The sequence below is a fragment of the Crinia signifera genome, chromosome 4, assembly GCF_055691185.1.
Source record: "Crinia signifera chromosome 4, ASM5569118v1, whole genome shotgun sequence".
NCBI lineage: Eukaryota > Metazoa > Chordata > Amphibia > Anura > Myobatrachidae > Crinia > Crinia signifera.
The window spans coordinates 69,851,782-69,874,912 of NC_139220.1; the positions used below are offsets into that span (position 1 = coordinate 69,851,782).

At 43.2% G+C, this 23,131-nt stretch overlaps 1 protein-coding gene across 2 annotated transcripts in view; it reads right to left on the bottom strand.

Moving 5' to 3' along the window:
• The window catches only part of LOC146074090 (dihydropyrimidinase-related protein 3), a 229,658-nt gene that overhangs the window by 102,582 nt on the left and 103,945 nt on the right, over nt 1-23,131 (bottom strand). Inside the window, exon 1 of one of the 2 annotated variants that reach the window (XM_083181826.1) lies at nt 1,936-2,196. The exons of the other annotated variant lie outside the window; for it this stretch is intronic. Within the exon in view, the coding sequence (XP_083037952.1) occupies nt 1,936-1,974 (39 nt within the window). The 5' untranslated portion in view covers nt 1,975-2,196. Of the gene's footprint in view, nt 1-1,935; nt 2,197-23,131 lie in introns of those variants that run through there. 2 annotated transcript variants of the gene reach the window in all.

Genomic DNA, 23,131 nt, shown 5'->3' on the forward strand with positions numbered 1-23,131 from the left:
TAGAATTGTATTTTATAGGGCGTGGAAAGGACGCAGGAAGGTCTCTATATTAGAACAGTATCTCTCCCATGAGATATAGCAAAAATGTAAGGAAGTATTGGTTCTTACATAAAAATAAGATATTTTTGTTTCATGTATAAATGCATTAATGACCTACCATAACAATAATGAGACAAAGTACAAACCAATCAGTTTCTAATTTTGAATTATTAATGAGGAATATCGCATGGGCTGACTTTAAATGCTAAAAATAAAAAGCCAGATGTGTGCCAGGCATTTCTTAAGTTATCAAGAACCCACAGGATCATCCACATTAGGAATGCCATTCTGTTTATTTATAACTGGTATCCATATATTATACACCAATTATAGATTTGTGGTATTGATACTGGCTGCCATTGTCCAGGGACTGGGAGCCGTACGAGTGTACATTTTGTGCATCTCTTGGACAAGATGGATGCTATTAAAGACACCATACACACGCCCTCAGATGCTTTGTACTTCTTCAATGCGAAGGATTGTGACAATTCTGCAGCAGCGGATTGCTGCTGGATGACTGCACCTGCCACTCTCCTCAGACCTACAAATCTCCATCAAACCACAGGAATACAGCACCAGCACACACTGGCTTGACTGGCTGCTCATACTGGATTCTAGCCCTCAGCTCATGATAGGCTGCATCAATGCATTGAAATATGAATCCTTTGTATCACTACTGCTGAGAAAGCACAATCTGGTTCTCTATGTAAAGGGAATTCAGAGGCATATTAGTATGCATATAGGATGTCCTCATTAAAAAGGTTCCCAATATCCAGAGTGTATTAATGAAGACACGCCCCTATTTTATTTTATCTCTGAATACATGCACTATGCATTACCGAATAATCCTTAAATCCTACAAACCAATAAAGGCAACCATCAACATCATTGGGTTCAAGCAAAACAAATCTATTTTAATAAGGCACTAGATTGGTGACCCCCTATATGTTAGCCCATGCTCCTTTTGTCTGTATCGCAAAGATGGAGTAGCTACCTATTCCACTCCCATCATCCCCCCACCCCTCACCCTAAAGAAAGGTCTAATTAAATTCAGCAGAGACAAAGCCCAGCTGTATGTCTTGTGTCTGACAATGAAGGACAGGCCTGCTACTGAATATAAGGGAAGCAGCACCCATTATAAAAGCAGTGCAAAATGCTCTGTCAATCTTGAGGCTGCCAGGAATATAATATCAAATATTTGTGTGTATATATATATATATATATATATATATATATATATATATATATATATATATATATATATATATATATATATATATAACTGACCTTGTTATTCAACATAACATTTTGTTCACATATTAGTGTGACACTATTGTACAGCAATTCAATTTTTAGGGTGGTGCAGGAGGGACCACCCCTAACCAGCTGTGACATCCTTTGATGTGTAAATGGAACCCCAACAATAATCAGCATTTACTACTACACTAGGAGATACAGTGTAGCAGACATTATTATACGAAGGTGGATCTGCTCATGCTGTACATGACTCTATCCACCTGCCAGAGACACTGGCTGATTGTAGTAGGGAACTGGAGAATACATCTCTGTACTGATCCCTATATAGTCTGGTCGGTTTCACCTTCTCAGGATAATCCTGGACACAGAGGGATTATTCTAATACATTGCCCACACGTCTGATGAGCTGGGAGTTGGGAGTGTTTGCCACACAATTAATGAGAATAAACTATATGATAATAACGAGGAGCTGCACACCCTGGGGCGATCAGGTCTCCCCTTCTAGGATACTATGCTGACATTGAAATGTAGAACACTGGCTGAAAACCACAGAAAATGATTGCCCATTGCTAGTGTGATAGCGATCTACTCTGTACACATGACGGCGCAGACATGCAAAACATAGATGGACACACTCACTGTTATCCTAGGAATGTTCTTCTTGCCCTGGTAAGACATGATGGCTTTCCACAAGCGTCCCTGTCCTCTGCAGCCTGCTGCTCCCTTTGTGTCCGCTCCCTGTGACTGTGCTGCAGCAGATCAGGTACTAAAGGGATTTTGTTTTGTTATTTTTTTTTCTGCCTTAGACAATAGTAAATCCCTTTTTGCAGTGCCAGCTGGGACTCAGAAAGGAGAGACTAGTGCCGATGCAGACTCCTCCCTCGCTGGTGCTTGTGTGTTAGGAAGTGGCCTCACCCACTTGTACGCTCTGCAGCTGCACTTCACGCCTTTACCCACCAGGGGGCGCTGCGTGCGCTGCAGATCTCATCACCGAATCAAGACACTAGAAAGCGTTGATTTGTAATGCCCGCAGGTGGAGATTGCTTTTGAATAATGCAAATGAACATGTTTTGTGCACAGTTCTAAATATCTGTGACATTGCTGTACCCTGTTGCTGAGCTACTGTAGCCTAATTTTTCCAAAAGAAAATGATGAATTATTAGAATCAGGAGTATTGGTACTTGTGTATTATCACGGCGCCCATCGCATCGCATACCACCAATTAAGGTATGCGATGGGACCCGATTTGAGCCTTTCCCAGGGCTGAGTGTATAATTTTAATATTGCGTTGCATCGCATGCCATTATAATGGCATGCGACGCGATTTGGGATAATTCCCATGTTAAATGCCCACCCAGACCCGATTTTTAATTGTATCCCCACCATGATGGGTAATGACTATGTTAAATGCCCCCCCATTGTTAACGCCACCCCACTATCAACACCAACCCGAAGCGCGGCGAGCCTGCGAGGGGCAGCGGTATGCGTCCTCCGACCTTTTCATACCCCCACTATCCATGTCGGCGTGGAGTTGATTTTATATAGTGTGGCGAGCGCAGCGAGGGGACGCAAATTACTTCACAAGTATTATGTGTCCCCTCGCTACGCTCGCCACACTATATATTATGAACTCCACGCCAACGTGGATAGTGGGGGTATGAAAAGGTCGGTAGACGCGTACCGCTGCGCTTGCCACGCTTCGGGTTGCCGTTGATAGTGGGGTGGCGTTAACAATGGGGGGGGGGGCATTTAACATAGTCATTACCCATCAGGGTGGGTGTACAATCTAAAATCGGGTCTGGGGGGGCATTTAACATTGGAATCAGGTATTTGGGTGCCTGTACAATAAAAAAATTGGGTACAGTTGCATTGCATCGCATGCGATGCGATTTTTTGGTTGTACAATGCCCTGCGATGAAAATCGGGGGCGCCGTGATAATACACAAGTACCGTATTATTAAACCTGATACACAAGAATTGTTCAAGTGACATGATAAAACCTGTACTTCCGATCACAGATGTGATGGCAGTAAACAAGCAGTGGAGTGGGTATTTGGTTATTGGAAACAGCGGGTTTGGCCCCGATACCGATTTGCATCATTTGCTAACATAAAAAAAATGCTTATCATTTAGTGCACATGCCTTTTGCATGTGATCCCTGCCAAGCCTGCCCAGCTCACAAGCAATCCAAAAGATTGCAATTTTCGATCTTTTCCTGAGATTGATTGCTGCAATTGCAGGAACAAAGCCCAGATTACCATAACAATTGCCTAGTGTAGAGACAGTGTTAATTTTAGGAAGTACAATACATAGCATATAGGAAAAATTATATTTTACAGATGGTTTGCCAAAAAGATGCAGATATATCTATACTATAAATGTAAACACATGATGAGGATGGAACCCTCTGTTGCTCTGTTCTTCTTACTATAATCTGACATTTCCCTAAACTTGCTGCAGCCAGGCATGTACCATTGGGCATATGTAATAGGGTCTGAAGTGTGAGATGCCAGTCAATATCAGACATCATTTTTTTTAAAAGCGGAAATCATTTACAAAGCAAAACCTTGTCTTGTAAATGATTTCCACTTTAAAAAGTCTGATATAAGTCAGCATATTGTACCTCTGGCAAAGTCTGACCCTATTATTTATTTTATTTATTTACAGTTTCTTATATAGCGCAGCAGATTCCGTTGCGCCTTACAATAGTAGACAGTGATAAAACAAACTGGGTAACAACAGACAGACTTGGGGGTTAGAGGGCCCTGCTGCAAGCTTACAATCTATAGATATTACATATGTCTCTGTATTTATCAAGTTACCATTGTCATCCAAACTGGCTAAGGGACCCATTTATCATAGACCACATACAGATGAAGCGGCTCTCGGCAAGCCTGCCTATGGTGATTGTACCGCCAATCCACAACGGCGCTCCAAGTGGCAAGGCAGCGCAATACATATCACAGCTTGGTGATGGCCTTACCAGATAAGTGCAATACCAGTGAAATCCACCAGATGTCGCTTTTTAAAATCTCCACTGCGCATGTGTAAGATGTGTACTGCAAAGCTTTAGCAGAAGAATCCGGATTGCGTGTGCGAGAAGAGACTATTAAAATGCTCTGTAGCGCAGGAACTACTTTGCTACTACTGTACATTACTGTACTGTTCAGTAAATTAGACACTTTTATTACCTAAATACAATTGCATGGACATTACACTATTTTATAACTGCCTATGGGGACAAGTGAGCGAATACTGAGAGTACAATTAATACTTCGCTAAGAATATGGCTCCTGTGCATGTGAGGCGCTCGTGAAAAATAATCAGCTGTAAAGTAAAGTACATTATGAAGCTGCAGTACCTGTAGCATACTGTAGGTACATAAAATGATACACAGATATACAGTACGCTACAGCAGGTTTGACATACGTACAGTACAAAATGGCTACCGGCTGTCAGCCAAGGCTTCATAAGAACCAAAATAAAGTATACCAATTGTATAATCAGGCGCAACTGATATTAGTAGTAATAAACATTAATTATAAATAATAAACATTAATTATAAAATTAGACCGTCAGTACATTGGGGACAGAGAAATACATCAAGACTCAACTATCCATCTTCCCTTGATTTTGACCTCTCTCACCTTGCCTGTCAAATCTTTGCCTGATCAGGAGAATCTGTGGCGGCTTTTCGAGCAAAAGGCGGCCGGTAAACTAAGCGGTGATTGAGATCTCCTTCCAACATAGACGCCTGGAGGAAATCTTCCATGTGATTAAGCCAGCTCCCAGACAATCAGAGCTACGCTGGTTGTCAGCAGGACTTCTCACCACCTCCGGCACCTTCAACACCACTGTGTCTGCTCCCGGCACCATCTCCATGTACATCGGAGACACGCCGGTGGAAGCGGATTAATCAGTGGCTGCTTCACCGCACTCGCAAGGAATACAATCCGGTAATATAACCATCTCAATTACAAATTATTCTTGCACCAATAGAAAGGTCATTGCGTTATATGTTGCTGCCAATGTGAACTTAAAGTTTAGCTGAGCTATCTTAAAAGGATATAAACCCCACAATATTTAAAGTCTATTTCCGGAAATCAACTAAATTAATTGGGAGCTCCTGTTATATAATAATTATAATAATAATAATAATAATGATATTTATATAGCACTTTTCTCCCAATAGGACTCAAAGTGCTTCACCATTGTCTTTACAGCTCAAAATATAAAACAAGCTTAACACTAGATATCAGTAAAATGCTGGAGTAAATAGGTAGGTTTTTAGTCTATTTTTAAAGGATTCTACAGTGGGGACATCTCGCACTGTGCGAGGAAGAGAGTTCCATAGAGTTGGAGCAACAAAGTTGAAAGCTCAACCCCCAGATGAATTCAGGGAAATTCTGGGTACTTTTAGTAGTCCTTCTTCAACGGATCGTAGTAAACGAGTAGGACAGTAAGGAATCAGAAGCTGATGCAGGTACCTTGGGCACTGGTCATGTAGGGCCTTGAAAGTGAGTAAGCCAATCTTGAAAACAATTATACATTTTACAGGTAGCCAGTGAAGGGCGTAGAGAATGGGAGTTATGTGGCAGGAGCGGGGCTGGTTAGTTAATAGTCTGGTGGCTGCATTTTGTACCAGCTGCAAGCGGTGCAATTCTTTTGCTGGGAGACCCAGGTAGAGAGCATTGGTCTAGTCGTGATGATATAAATGCATGTATGACTTTAGGCAGGTCTTCTGAGGGAATTAAGTGCTTGATTCTGGCTATATTCCTTAGATCATGGGTCCTCAAACTGCGGCCCTCCAGATGTTGTGAAACTACAAATCCCAGCATGCCTTGACACAGTTTTAACACTCCCTTATAGCAAAACTGTTGCAAGGCATGCTGGGATTTGTAGTTTCACAACATCTGGAGGGCCGCAGTTTGAGGACCCATGCCTTAGATGATAGAATGAGGATTTGATTGTGACTGACACCTGATGTTTAAGTGTCAGGCCACTATCCAGGACCATACCAAGATTTCGCACATGATCAGAGTTTTTTAGAGCTGTGCCCCCCAGCGTAAGACCTGTTAGTTGGCTATGCTGTCACTTTGTCCTGTGATTTATCATCAGGACTTCTGTTTTATCTGGGTTCAGTCTCAGCCAACTGGCACTCATCTACTGCTGGAGCTCAGCAAGGCAGCCATTTACGGTTGTTATTGTGTTATCAGTGCCTGGAGCGTAGGACAGGTACAGTTGTGTATCATCTGCATAGCAGTGGTAGACACGGCCATGACATCTTATTATGTCACCCAGTGGGAGCATGTATACTGCAAAAAGCATGGGAGAGAGTATAGAACCCTGTGGGACACCACAAGACAACGGCACTGGTGGTGACTAGTATACTCCCGATGAAACGCTCTGTGACCTGCCAGCAAGAAATGATTTGAACCAGCTAAGGACTGTGCCACCCAGACCACAGAAATTTTTCAGGCTGTCAATTAGAATCCCATGGTCAATGGTGTCAAATGCTGCAGAAGGATAAGGATTGAACAGTCTCCTCTATCCCTTGCATTTAGAAGATCATTGAGCACACATACCAGAGCTGTTTCTGTGCTCTGTCTTCTCCTGAATCCTGACTGGAAAGCACTATACTTAAGCGCTTTACATAGTGTCCGCTCAAGGTTTAATTAATCAAGAATATCCAAAGGAGATTCATTAAGTTATAGGAGTTCAAGTGGATACTGTTGAACTTTCATAATGAATTGTTTTTTAACCATTGAATTGTTTTATGAATGAGTTCTTATATATTGTGTGTATGTCTTTAATTGTTTAATTATATACTTTTTATTTTAATAAATTGATATATTAGATCAACACAGTGCGCTCTCTTATTGTTTAAATAAAAAAGGCTTCATAAGAGCCAACAACTATTGAGATACAGTATACAGTACAGCAGGTTTCACATGTGTAGGGGCACTGTTGTTCAACCTCTTTCTTTGTGAAAGAGCAGAATACTGTAGAAACAACTCCAGAACATCTAAGATGTTTGTGCGTCTCATTTCCCTACGACTGCATCTCTAGCACAGGCTGCTATCACCAAGTGTCCTAGGCTAGTGGATAAGTGTGCCGCTATAAATGTTGTAGGTCCGAGTTTGATTCATAAAGGGATATTTTTATTTTTTTATAACACATTTAGGCAAGTTATATTTCATATAACTAGGCACACACAAACAATCCAGCTTTCCTATAAAGCTTCCGTGCATCTCCATGTGCTGAGCAGTGCTGATGCTTTCTCTACTATAATGTACAGTACAGTACTGAGCAGTATAACGCAGAGCCTTCCCCCAACCACATTGACTGGATGTTGTATTGGCCCTTAGTTTGCATTTACGCCAACCTCCTTCTTTACAAAAAAACAGTGTACCTTACCACAAATAGAGAATGGGATGCTCGTTGTATCTAGGATGCTCCCTGTATCTCGGACGCTCATGTGTCTGGGATGCTCGTGTATCTCATTTCGCTATGACTGCATTTGGAGCACAGATCGCTTTCACCAAGTGCCCTAGGCTAGTGGATAAGTGCGCCGCTCTGGATGTTGTAGGCCCAAGGTTCGATTCATAAAGGGATATTTTTTATTTTATCAACACATTTAGGCAAGTTATATTTCACATAACTAGGCACAAATGAAACAATCCTGCTTTCCTATAAAGCTTTCCATGCATCTCCATGTGCTGAGCAGTGCTGATGCTTTCTCCACTATAACGTACAGCACAGTTACATAGTAGGTAAGGCTGAAAAAAGACTTGCGTCCATCTAGTTCAACCTGGTATAGATATCCATTGCTGATTTGGTAGGTTCTGGTATTTTACAGACAAATTATATTTCTTATTTGTACCCATGGATGTTTTTCTCCAGTAAATGTTTGTCCAACTTTGCCTTGAATGTATTTAATGTGCCAGCCGTTACCACCTCTCTGGGAAGAGAGTTCCAGAGTTTGACTGTTCTGACCGTAAAGAAATTCTTTCTACTAGCTGAATGAAATCTTTTTTCTTCTAATCTATACTCATGCCCTCGTGTCCTAGATTCCTTTCTAGTAGAAAAGAGGGTGTGTGACAGTTCCTTTTATTGGCCCTTGATATACTTGTACATGTTGAGCATGTCCCCCCTTAAATGTCTCTTTTCTAATGTAAATAGTCCCAAATTGCTTAATCTCTCCCCGTAGCTTAAATTCTTTATTCCCCTAATAAGCTTTGTTGCTCGCCTTTGGACTTTTTCTAATTCTATGATGTCCTTTTTATAGTGTGGGGCCCAGAACTGTACTCCGTACTCTAGGTGAGGTCTCACCAATGCTTTATATAGTGGCATAATTACCCTTGAGTCCCTAGTTTCCATTCCCCTCTTAATACATGCCAGAATTTTGTTGGCCTTTTTTGTAGCTACATCCTAGTTTGCTGTCTATTTGGACTCCTAGATCCTTTTCAAGTATGGAATTACCCAGTTCCTCTCCGCTAAGGTTGTAACTTGCACACTGGTTGTGTCTCCCAAGGTACATAACCTTACATTTATCTACATTGAACCTTATCTTCCATTTTTTTGCCCACTCATCTAGAATTGCAAGATCATTTTGAAGCATGGTGACATCTTCTGATGACTTTGCTAAGTTTTGTATCGTCCGCAAAGATGGATACATTGCTGAGTAACCCTATCCCAATATCGTTAATAAAAATGTTAAACAAAATGGGCCCCAAAACCGAACCCTGGGGCACTCCACTTAGTACCGGTATCATATCTGATACGGAACCATTCACAACCACTCTTTGTTCTCTATTACATAGCCAATTCCCTACCCATCTGCAGATATTTTCACCCAATCCTAGGTTCTCCATTTTATTAATCAATCTCTTGTGTGGGACAGTATCAAATGCTTTAGCGAAATCTAGGAAAATCACATCTACAGCATTTCCATTATCAAGGTTTTTGCTAACTTCTTCATAGAACCCTAGTAGATTAGTTTGGCATGAACGATTTTTCACAAACCCATGTTGGTTAGTACTGAGTAGACGGTGATGATCTAAATATTCCTGGATACCATCCCTTAAAAAATCCTTCAAATAGTTTACCCACAATTGATGTTAAACTAACGGGTCTGTAATTAGCGGGATCTTCCTTTTTTGAATATTGGCACTACCTCTGCTATTCTCCAATCTTTTGGTACTATACCTGACGATAGTGACTTGCTAAAGATATAATGTAGGGGGGTAGCTAGTTCATCCCTTAATTCCATTAATACCCTCGGATGAATCCCATCTGGCCCTGGTGATTTATTTGTTTTGAGTTTGCTTAGCCTCAGTATTATTTCCTTCGGCGTGAAATCCACAATGAGATCTGGCTTATTTGTCCCGTTTGTGGTAAATGTTCGTTCCACAGTCTGCTCTCCCTTAGTAAATACTGATGAGAAGAACTCATTTAACAGTTTTGCTTTTCCCTTGTCCTCAGTAACACTTTTTCCACTAGTATCAGTTAGTGGGCCTATGTTTTCCTTAATTAAACGTTTACTATTTATGTATTTAAAAAACTTCTTTGGGTTGGTTTTGCTTTCAGTGGCTATGCACTCTTCATATAATATTTTAGCTGCTTTGATTACCCCATTACAAGTTTTGTTTGATTCTTTGTATTTTGCGAACGCCTCCTCATTCAAGTTATTTTTATAGAATTTAAAGGCTCTGGTTTTATTGTTGATAGCTGACCTTACTTCTTTGTTCAACCATGGTGGCTTTTTTTTGTTGAATTTACCTTTAGTTACTTTAGGAATGTATTCAATAGTTAGTGAATCAAGCACCTTTTTTAGAGTATCCCACATTTCCTCTGCATTTTTTCCCTCTATAACCGTTTCCCACCCAATTCCTGTTAGGGCTTCCCTGAATAATTCAAAGTTCGCTTTTCTGAAGTTTAGTATTTTTGCAGATCCTTTTTGATGTAATTTACTGAAGTTGATTTCCAGTGAAACCATATTGTGATCACTGTTCCCTAATTGTTCAATTACTTTTGTGTTTGAAACTAAGTCTGTGTTATTTGTTAATACAAAGTCCAAGAGGGCCTCATCACGAGTTGGAGTTTCTACCGTTTGTGTAATAAACTGGTCTTTAAGTAAGCTTAAGAACCCATTGCTTCTTGCTGATTTACCTGTTTCGTTTTCCCAATCAATGTCAGGTAAATTAAAATCCCTCATAATTAATACCTGACCCTGATTGGATGCTTGTTTGATTTGGTTTAAAAGAAGAAACTCTTCCCTTTCGTTTATATTTGGTGGTCTATAGCATACCCCTATTATAAATTAGTTTTTTGTTTTTTTATTATTGTCGGTTATCTCTGCCCACACTGTCTCTGAGTTGTCTTCTTCCAGGTCTGTGCTCATATTTTTCTCACATGATGTTAAGTTATTATTTACATATAGGCACACACCCCCGCCCCTTCTATTTTCCCTGTCTTTCCTGTAGAGTGTATATCCCTCCATGTTTAATGCCCAGTCATGCGACTCATTACACCATGTTTCTGTAATACCAATGATGTCGTAGTCGTCCCTACTGATCACCGTTTCTAGCTCCCCGATTTTACTCACTAAGCTTCTTGACTCTCTCTGGCTGTTGCTGCTAGAGATGAGCGGGTCCGGATCCCCGAGATCCGACAGATCCGAATATCGGGGATCCGGGCCAGATCCGAGCCGGCTCGGGAGTTCCCGCCTGAATTCCGGACCAATAACGAGGCCGAACGTCATCATCGCGCTGTCGGATTCTCGCGGGAGCGGGATCTTATAAAAGACGCATGCGCGCCCCGCCATCTTCACTCCAATCTTGGAGAGGGAAGAGGGTGGTTGGAAAGCTCCGTGTGCTCCGTGCTATGCTCTGTGCCATGTGCTCCGTGACCTGACCTGTGCCCTCACTGCCCTGTGCTGTGCTCCGTGCCATGTGCTCCGTGCTGTGCTCCGTGACCTGCCCTCACTGCCCTGTGCTGTGCTCCGTGCCATGTGCTCCGTGACCTGCCCTCACTGCCCTGTGTTGTAGACTTGAGAGTCAGTGACTGTTTATAGGCCTGAGCCCTGTAGTGTGATTTAACTAACTAGGTGCTGCAGTGCTCACATGCAGGGGCTGCAGTGTCCACTGTCCAGGGGCTGTCCTGTGGCCCGTGCCCTGTTGTGATTTATTTAGCCCTAAGCCCTGTGTTGTGATTTTTTTTATTTAGCCCTGAACCCTGTGTTTTTTTTGTGATTTAACTAACTAACTCAGTGCTGCAGTGCTCACACGCAGGGGCTGCAGTGCTGCTGAGTAGTACACTGTGTACAGGGGCAGTATTAATACAAGGGGCTGTGTCCAGTGTGACGGCCTATATCTTATCCATTGTCCAGTGTCACGAGTCACTCACGACATATATCCTGTGTTCTGTCCTGTGTGACGACTGACGACATATCCTGTGTCCAGTGTGACGACATATATCCTGTGTCCAGTGTGACGACATATATTCTGTGTCCAGCGTGACATATATCCATTGTCCAGTGTGACGACATATATCCTGTGTCCACTGTGACGACATATATCCAGTGTCCAGTGTGACGACATATATCCAGTGTCCAGTGTGACGACATATATCCTGTGTCCAGTGTGACGACATATATCCAGTCTCCAGTGTGACGACATATATCCAGTCTCCAGTGTGACGACATATATCCAGTCTCCAGTGTGACGACATATATCCAGTCTCCAGTGTGACAACATATATCCTGTGTCCACTGTGACAACATATATCCAGTGTCCAGTGTGAAGCCATATATCCTGTGTCCGGTGTGACGACATATATCCAGTCTCCAGTGTGACGACATATATCCAGTCTCCAGTGTGACGACATATATCCTGTGTCCAGTGTGACGACATATATCCAGTCTCCAGTGTGACGACATATATCCTGTGTCCAGTGTGACGACATATATCCTGTATCCAGTGTGACGACATATATCCTGTATCCAGTGTGACGACATATATCCTGTATCCAGTGTGACGACATATATCCTGTGTCCAGTGTGACGACATATATCCAGTGGCCAGTGTGACGACAATATATCCTGTGTCCAGTGTGACATGTAATGTGTGCCGGCATTTATCCTGTGTCCAGCGTGACATATATCCATTGTCCAGTGTGACGACATATATCCTGTGTCCAGTGTGACGACATATATCCTGTGTCCAGTGTGACGACATATATCCTGTGTCCAGTGTGACGACATATATCCTGTGTCCAGTGTGACGACATATATCCTGTGTCCAGTGTGACGACATATATCCTGTGTCCAGTGTGACGACATATATCCTGTGTCCAGCGTGACATATATCCATTGTCCAGTGTGACGACATATATCCTGTGTCAAGTGTGACGACATATATCCAGTGGCCAGTGTGACGATAATATATCCTGTGTCCAGTGTCACAAGTCACAACATATATCCTGTGTCCAGTGTGACATGTAATGTGTGCCGGCATATATCCTGTGTCCAGCGTGACATATATCCATTGTCCAGTGTGACGACATATATCCTGTGTCCAGTGTGACGACATATATCCAGTCTCCAGTGTAACGACATATATCCTGTGTCCAGTGTGACGACATATATCCAGTGGCCAGTGTGACGACAATATATCCTGTGTCCAGTGTCACAAGTCACAACATATATCCTGTGTCCAGTGTGACATGTAATGTGTGCCGGCATATATCCTGTGTCCAGCGTGACATATATCCATTGTCCAGTGTGACGACATATATCCTGTGTCCAGTGTGACGACATATATCCTGTGTCCAGTGTGACGACATATATCCTGTGTCCAGCGTGACATATATCCATTGTCCAGTGTGACCACATATATCCTGTGTGACGACATATATCCAGTGGCCAGTGTGACGACAATATATCCTGTGTCCAGTGTCACAAGTCACAACATATATCCTGTGTCCAGTGTGACATGTAATGTGTGCCGGCATATATCCTGTGTCCAGCGTGACATATATCCATTGTCCAGTGTGACGACATATATCCTGTGTCCAGTGTGACGACATATATCCTGTGTCCAGTGTGACGACATATATCCTGTGTCCAGCGTGACGACATATATCCTGTGTCCAGCGTGACATATATCCATTGTGACGACATATATCCTGTGTCCAGTGTGACGACATATATCCAGTGGCCAGTGTGACGAAAATATATCCTGTGTCCAGTGTCACAAGTCACAACATATATCCTGTGTCCAGTGTGACATGTAATGTGTGCCGGCATATATCCTGTATCCAGCGTGACACATATCCATTGTCCAGAGTGACGACATATATCGTGTGTCCAGTGTGAAGACAATATATCCTGTGTCCAGTGTCACAAGTCACAACATATATCCTGTGTCCAGTGTGACGACATATATCCTGTGTCCAGTGTGACGACATATATCCTGTGTCCAGAGTGACATATATCCATTGTCCAGTGTGACGACATATATCCTGTGTCCAGTGTGACGACATATATCCAGTCTCCAGTGTGACGACATATATCCTGTGTCCAGTGTGACGACAATATATCCTGTGTCCAGTGTCACAAGTCACAACATATATCCTGTGTCCAGTGTGACGACATATATCCTGTGTCCAGCGTGACATATATCCATTGTTCCATTGTCCAGTGTGACGACATATATCCTGTGTCCAGTGTGACGACATATATCCAGTGTCCAGTGTGACGACATATATCCAGTGACCAGTGTGACGACAATATATCCCGTGTCACAAGTCACAACATATATCCTGTGTCCAGTGTGACATGTAATGTGTGCCGGCATATATCCTGTGTCCAGCGTGACATATATCCATTGTCCAGCGTGACGACATATATCCTGTGTCCAGTGTGACGACATATATCCTGTGTCCAGTGTGACGACATATATCCTGTGTCCAGCGTGACATATATCCATTGTGACGACATATATCCTGTGTCCAGTGTGACGACATATATCCAGTGGCCAGTGTGACGAAAATATATCCTGTGTCCAGTGTCACAAGTCACAACATATATCCTGTGTCCAGTGTGACATGTAATGTGTGCCGGCATATATCCTGTATCCAGCGTGACACATATCCATTGTCCAGTGTGACGACATATATCCTGTGTCCAGTGTGAAGACATATATCCTGTGTCCAGTGTGACGACAATATATCCTGTGTCCAGTGTCACAAGTCACAACATATATCCTGTGTCCAGTGTGACGACATATATCCTGTGTCCAGAGTGACATATATCCATTGTCCAGTGTGACGACATATATCCTGTGTCCAGTGTGACGACATATATCCAGTCTCCAGTGTGACGACATATATCCTGTGTCCAGTGTGACGACATATATCCAGTGGCCAGTGTGACGAAAATATATCCTGTGTCCAGTGTCACAAGTCACAACATATATCCTGTGTCCAGTGTGACATGTAATGTGTGCCGGCATATATCCTGTATCCAGCGTGACACATATCCATTGTCCAGTGTGACGACATATATCCTGTGTCCAGTGTGAAGACATATATCCTGTGTCCAGTGTGACGACAATATATCCTGTGTCCAGTGTCACAAGTCACAACATATATCCTGTGTCCAGTGTGACGACATATATCCTGTGTCCAGTGTGACGACATATATCCTGTGTCCAGAGTGACATATATCCATTTTCCAGTGTGACGACATATATCCTGTGTCCAGTGGGACGACATATATCCAGTCTCCAGTGTGATGACATATATCCTGTGTCCAGTGTGACGACATATATCCAGTGTAACGGGCTGTGTCCAGGGGCAGTGTCCAGTGACCAGGGGCAGTGTCCAGTGTCACAGGCTGTGTCCAGTGTAAAAAATCAGAAAAATAAATAAAAGTATTAAAAAATTTTTTGGAGGATGATGGAGGAGGAAATAGTGGGAGATCAGCAACCTGATAGAACTTCTGAAGCTGCTACCACCAGTCAGATTCATGATGGCAAGGCCGATGGTCAAAGGCCTAGAGGCCATGTAAAAGCAAAGCAGAAATCTCATTTTACAATGGTCCATAAAAAAAAAATTAAGTTACGTGCAGAGAAAAATAAAATTGGCAATATGCCGTTCACCACACGCAGTGGGAAGGAAAGGCTACGGCCTTGGCCTTTGTTTCTGACTGATGGTACAGCATCTAAGAAGAATGATGGTAGCCCTTCTGCTACTACAAAAAAAAGAATGAAAGTTTTTAAGACAAAGGCGAGTTCACAAATGTCACAAATCCCAGAGGAGAGACTAAGTGTGTCCGCGGATGCCATATGTGTGCCGGACCTTTCAAATACTGTTTTTGAAGAGGAGGTTCATTCCACCATTTGCATGCCCTCTGCAAGTGTGTGCAAGAGCATCCCCAGTCAAGATTTTGACCTGGTTATTGAGGATGCTTCTGAGGAATTGGATGTGGATTCTGTTGGTGAAGCTGGCACACAGAGGGATGCGGATGATGACGATGTTGAGGATGATGTCGTTTGTTTTAAGGCACCGACGGAGACAGTTGTTGTCCGGGGTGTGGAAAAGCCCATTGTCATGCCAGGACAAAAGACCAAAAAAATCCACCTCGTATGTATGGAATTATTTCTACCCAAATCCGGACAACAACTGTCAAGCCGTGTGTAGCGTTTGCAAAGCTATTGTAAGTAGAGGTAAGGACGTGCAGCACCTTGGGACCTCCTCACTGTTACGTCATTTGCAGCGCATCCATCAAAAGTTTTTGTCAAAAGAAACTGTGACCAAACATGTAGCAGCCCGCCCAGCGTCACCGTCCTGCTCCCCTTTCTCTGTTAAATCCAAGGTCCTGCAATCTCCTCAAACAACTGCATCATCCCCATCCTGAGAGATTATGGGATTGGGAAGTAGTCCTGCACCCAATGTCATGATCCTGACTGAATCCTCTCCTATCCTGGATTCCTCAGAAGCATCCTTATCAGGTACTCCTGTTGCTTCTGCTGCTGCTGGTGCTGCTGCTGCTTCAAGGAAGGGGACCAGGAATGCTAGTCCTGATCACTTAGCCAAGCAACTGACTGTAAGTCAATCCTTTGAAAGGGGGATGAAGTATGCCAGCAGTCACCCCGTTGCACAGCGTATTACTGACGCCATAACAACTATGTTGGTAATAGAAGTTCGTCCAGTATCCGCAATTAATTCTGTGGGTTTTACCCAGTTGCTAGAGATCCTGTGTCCCCGTTACCAAATTCCATCTAGGTTCCACTTCTCCAGGAAGGCAATACCCAGACTGTACACGGACATTAAAAAAAGCGTTGTTACTGTCCTTAAAAATGCCTCTGTACCCACTGTCCACTTAACCACGGATATGTGGACAAGCGGAACAGGGCAAACAAAAGACTACATGTCTGTGACTGCTCACTGGGTGGATGTATTGCCTTCAGCAGCAGCACCAACAGCAGCAGCAGCAACAGCAACATCATCTCCCATTGCTATTCAGAGGCAGGCTACACTGTGTATCACCGGTTTCAGTAAAAGGCACACAGCGGAAAACCTCCTAGAAAAACTACGGGAAGTCATTGCGCAATGGCTTACCCCACTTGGACTCTCCTCGGGATTTGTGGTATCCGACAATGCCACCAATATTGTGAGTGCATTACATGTGGGCGAATTCCAACATGTCCCATGTTTTGCTCACACAGTAAATTTGGTGGTGCACCATTTCTTGAAAAAGGACAGGGGTGTCAGTTGTTCGAAAAATTTGTGGACATTTTCGCCATTCTGCAAGTGCGTGCAGGAGATTGCAAGACTTGCAAGAAAAGCTAAATTTGCCCTGCCATCAGCTGAAGCAAGAGGTGGTCACGAGGTGGAATTCCACCCTCTATATGCTTCAGCGGATGGAGGAGCAGCAAAAGGCCATCCAAACCTACACCTCGACCTATGACATAGGGAAAGGAACGGGAATGCACCTGAGTCAAGCTCAGTGGAGAATAATTTCCATGGTGTGCAAGATCCTGCAGCCCTTTGAGGCTGCTACACGCGAAGTTAGTTCTGACACTGCCAGCTTGAGCCAGGTCATTCCCTTGATAGGCCTTTTGCAAAACCAGTTGGCGAAATTGAAGGAGGAGTTGAAGCACAGTGAATCTGCAAAATATGTAGGACTAGTGGATCACGCTATTAGTTCACTTAGCAAGGATCCAAGGGTCGTCGATCTCTTACAATTAGATCATTATATTTTGGCGACAATACTGGATCCTAGGTTTAAGTCTTACATTGTGCCTTTGTTACCAATGGGAACAAATCTGCAGAGGTGCAAAGACCTCTTGCTCCAAAATTTGTCAGCTGAAGCGGAAAGTGGTAGGCACACAACTTCTCCTTCAATTTCTACCACTGGGGTTGCGAGGAAAAAGCTAAATTTTCCTAGGAGACCCACTGCTATTCAGTCCGGAAATATATTTGACATCTGGTCCGGACTGAAGGAGCTTCCTAGCATAATGGACATGTCGACTGCTACTGACTATGATGCTATCACAATTGAAAGAATGGTGGATGACTACTTTGCCGATAGCATCGATATAGGTATGTCAGATTGCCTTTTTTTCTTGCCAATAATGGAATGGACAATGTGGCGTCCTTTGCACAAACTGGCTTTGCTTTACTTAAGTTGTCCACCCTCCAGTGTATATTCTGAGAGAGTCTTCAGCGCAGCGTAGGAGGTTACTTCCACAAAATGTGGAGAAGATGATGTTCATAAAAATGAATTTCAAATTCCACGAACTTGACCTCCTTCACCAGCACTTACATCCTCCTAATACACACAGTCCTCCTGTATTGGTTGATTCCAGTGACGACGAATTAATTGTGTGTGAAGAAGAGGATGAGGCTGAGGAATCTGATGCTGAGGATAACATCTTGTAAAGCCAGTTTGTGCAATGCCCATTGCCATTTATTTTTGTGGGGACCCAAACAAACCAATCATTTCAGCCACAGTTGACAGTCCCTGCCGCTGAAGTCCCTGTCGCTGAAATGATTGGTTTGTTAAACTGTGCATGTCCTGTATACTACATAAGGGTGGGTGGGAGGGCCCAAGGACAATGTCATCTTGCACCTCTTTCTGCGTCATTTTGTTGGCTGTTGTAGCGTCCTAATTTTTTTTACCTCTTTGATGGATGAATGGTGGGGAGATGGGTGGTTTCTTTCTCCACATCATCCATTATGGCTGAAAATATGTCCTCGTGGACATCCATGGTCTTATCCCTTCCTATCGTACTTTTTGGATGGGATGTCCCGGATGGATGGATGGATGGATGGATGGCTGGGTGGCAGGGCCCCAGCAAATCTTTTTCTTGCACCTCTTTCTGCGTCATTTGTTGGCTCTTTGTAGCGTCCTAATTTTTTTACCTCTTTGATGGATGAATGGTGGGGAGATGGGTGGTTTCTTTCTCCACATCATCCATTATGGATGAAAATATGTCCTCATGGACATCCATGGTCTTATCCCTTCCTATCGTACTTTTTGGATGGGATGTCCCGGATGGATGGATGGATGGATGGATGGCTGGGTGGCAGGGCCCCAGCAAATCTTTTTCTTGCACCTCTTTCTGCGTCATTTGTTGGCTCTTTGTAGCGTCCTAATTTTTTTACCTCTTTGATGGATGAATGGTGGGGAGATGGGTGGTTTCTTTCTCCACATCATCCATTATGGATGAAAATATGTCCTCATGGACATCCATGGTCTTATCCCTTCCTATCATACTTTTTGGATGGGATGTCCCGGATGGATGGATGGCTGGGTGGCAGGGCCCCAGCAAATCTTTTTTTGCACCTCTTTCTGCGTCATTTGTTGGCTCTTTGTAGCGTCCTAATTTTTTTACCTCTTTGATGGATGAATGGTGGGGAGATGGGTGGTTTCTTTCTCCACCCCATCCATAATGGATGAAAACATGTCCTCAGGGACATCCATGGTCTTATTCATTCCTAGACCGAGTGCGTGGCTTCGGGAGGAACACACGTGATTTGGTGAAGTGGTGAGGGAGGTAAGGGAAAACACACCTAGCCAGCCAGCTCAAACAAATTAACCTTAGCGGTGAATTGGGTGACAGATGTCGCAGACTAATTGACCCTACTACATAGATAGCGGTCTATAAGGGTAGACCTATATAGGGATCTCCTAACCTGGGGTCCTAGAGAGGTGGAGGCCACCAATTACCCCACCCCTGCCACCAATTACCCCACCCCCCTCCACCCATTAGGTGATGGATGAGGAGGCAACTGGTAATGCTCCCAGCGTTCAGAAACCACGTGACCTCACGCCAGATAGGGGTGAGGGAGGAAATGGAACGGACGCCTAGCCTGTCTGATCAAGTTTGGTAAGGAGGTAACTTCACAAACCACGTGACCTTACGCCAGATAGGGGTCTTGTTACATATTAAACTGATCTAATCAGATACTACCTTGCAGACTAAATAAGTGCTGCACAAAACGCCCACTGCTCCTTGGCTGAACATGAGGAAGAGTGCACAATCAAGCCAAACAGGGGTTTTGGTACTTGATTGGATCTTCTACCAGAGGAGCGCAGCTACTGGTATAGCTTTGAACGAAGATCGGTCCTTCTCTATTGGGGAAGAATAGATGTCATCAGTGACATCCAGAGTATTTATCCTCCTTTTGGGATAGTATGGATGGATTGATAAATGTTTGGGAAGAAGTAGTCCCAACAGCTGCTGATGGTCAGTGTACTAGACCAAGTGCGTGGCTTCGGGAGGAACACATGTAATGTGGTGAAGTGGTGAGGGAGGAAATGGAACGCACGCCTAGCCTGTCTGATCAAGTTTGATAAGGAGGTAACTTCACAAACCACGTGACCTCACGCCAGATAGGGGTCTTGTTACATATTAAACTGATCTAATCAGATACTACCTTGCAGACACAGTCAATGCTGCACCAAACAACCACTGCTCCTTGGCTGCACATGCCAAACTGCAAAATCAATCCACATTGGGCTCTTGGTACTTGTGTGGAGGTTCTAACAGAGGAGCGCAGCTACAAGGGGGGGGGGGGTTATTAAACTGCCACCCTGTCTGCCCCTGTAGTGCTGCTCTGCTTCCACCATGTGCCAGCTTGGAAGTGTAAGGTCCACATGTTTGTGATGCCCACTGCTGTCACCTAGCTTAGTCATCCAGCTACCTCGGGATAACCTTATGGCCCTACTACAGTATATGAAAACGATTTTGTGAGCTGTGAAGTGATCAAAATTGTCTAGAAATGAGTGGAAACTAATGTTATTGAGCTTAATAACACTTTAGGGGCAAAAACAGGCCAGAAAACTATTATTTTAGCAATTTTTAGCATTTTTCCAAATAAATCCAGATCCAAAACCAAAACCCGCAAGGGTGGTTTTGCCAAAACCAATCCAGATCCAAAACCAAAACCCGAAAAAGTGGCCGCCGCACATCTCTAGTTGCTGCAACTTCTGCCCTGCTGTGGTTGGGCGGGCCTTAAGAATAGTGATTAGTTAGTTTCCTGAAATCTGACAAATAAAAAATGAGCAGATGATGACCTTTTCTTTACTACACCTCCGAACTCTAATAAAACATTAAATATGTTTGTACATTATTTCACATGCCTCTTCACTCGTATTTTTACTGGCATTACAATTCCTCAATGCCTGAGTGGCTATGAGGCCTTACTGGGGTTTTTGCTTTACTTCAAATTTTGGTTTTACTTGTGCTTCTGTATAGAAAAAGATTTCCCTGTATTATTGTTAATGTGTAAATATTGGTGTTAAGGCCCATACACACTGGGTGACTTTGAGCTGAAAGATGCTCAAAACAGCATGTTTGAGCATCTTTCAGCTCAAAGCCACCCAGTGTGTATGCCCCGGTGATGAGCAGTGAGCCTGCACTATGCAAAGCCGTCCAAAGTATTGAAGAAAAAACTGAGGCCCTTTGGGTGACCATAGAAACAGGGGAGAAGGCGATTTTTCGTATAGGGGTGATCTACAGACCACCAGGTCAGGAAGAGGAACTTGACAAGAGCCTATTGCAGGACATCAATAAAATGGCATTAAAAGGAGAGGTGATAATCATGGGAGACTTTAATCTACCTGATGTAAACTGGGAGCTGCCTGTTGCAAGTTCCACCAGAAGTAGGGACATGCTGAATTCCTTGCAAGGAGCATCCCTCCAGCAATTGGTGAGGGAGCCCACTCGTAAGGATGCAATATTAGACTTAATACTTACAAATGGTGACAGAATATCTGACATAAATGTGGGTGAAAACCTGGGATCCAGTGACCATCAAGCAGTATGGTTCAAAATAAAGACAGAGACTGACTCATCGCACACAAAAACAAAGGTGTTAGATTTTAGGAAGGCTGATTTTGTAGAGATGGGAAACTCTGTAAGGGATTCTTTGGCAGAGTGGAGGAACTTGGAAGGAGTGCAGGATAAGTGGGAAAAATTAAAAAGAGCAATTCTAAAAGCAACAGAACTTTGTGTCAAAAGAGTTAGGAAAAACACACGAAAAAGGAAGCCATTGTGGTTTGCAAAAGAAGTAGCAAGTATTGTGAAAGCAAAAAAGTTGGCCTTTAAGAAATTTAAGAAGACGCAGAAGAATGAGGACAAAGAGGTGTATCTTGTTAGACAGAAGGAGGCTAAGAAGGTAATCAGATGTGCAAAAGCACAGGCTGAAGAGAAAATGGCCCAATCAGTGGGTAAAGGGGGGGAAACTTTTTTTAGATATATAAGTGAAAGGAGAAAAACAAAAAGTGGAATAATAAGACTAAAGACAGAGAGTGGAAGTTTTCTTGAGGGGGACAATGTAATAGCAGATAATATTAATAATTATTTCTGCTCAGTATTCACTGCTGAAAGAGAGGGGAAGGGGCCACAATTAAGTTGCAAGTATAGTCAGAAAACTGAGGGAGAAACAAGTACATTTACAGAGGAGAAAGTCCTCACAGAACTCTCAAAACTGAAAGTGGATAAATCAATGGGGCCAGATGGGATACATCCAAGGATACTAAAAGAGCTCAAAGGGGAGCTGGTAAAACCAATAACAGAATTATTCAACCAGTCACTAGCTACTGGAGTAATCCCAGAGTACTGGAAAACAGCGAATGTAGTCCCACTGCACAAAAGTGGAAGCAAAGAAGAGGTAAGCAACTATCGACCAGTGAGCCTTACATCAGTAGTAGGGAAATTGATGGAAACACTCTTAAAAGAAAGAGTTGTAGAATATCTCAAAACCAGCAATTTACAGGATCCAAAACAGCATGGGTTTACTGGGGGAAGATCATGTCAAACAAATCTTATTGACTTTTTTGACTGGGTGACTAAAGTAATAGATCAAGGTGGGGCTGTAGATGTAGCTTATCTAGACTTTAGTAAGGCTTTTGACACTGTCCCACATCGCAGACTGTTAAATAAACTTGAAAGCTTGGGATTGGATTTTAAGATAGTTGAATGGATAAGAGCATGGTTGCAGGACAGAAAACAGAGAGTTGTAGTAAACGGAGTACAGTCAAAGGAGGGAAAGGTTACAAGTGGAGTACCCCAGGGATCTGTACTTGGACCAGTGCTTTTTAATATCTTTATTGGTGATATTGCAAATGGAATTGAGGGTAAAATGTGCCTTTTTGCAGATGACACAAAGGTATGCAACAGGGTAGACACACCAGGAGGGGTAAAACAAATGATTGATGATCTAGGTAGATTAGAGGAATGGTCAAGAGCATGGCAACTACAGTTTAATGCCAAAAAATGCAAAATCATGCACTTGGGTTGCAAAAATCCAAAGACTAAAT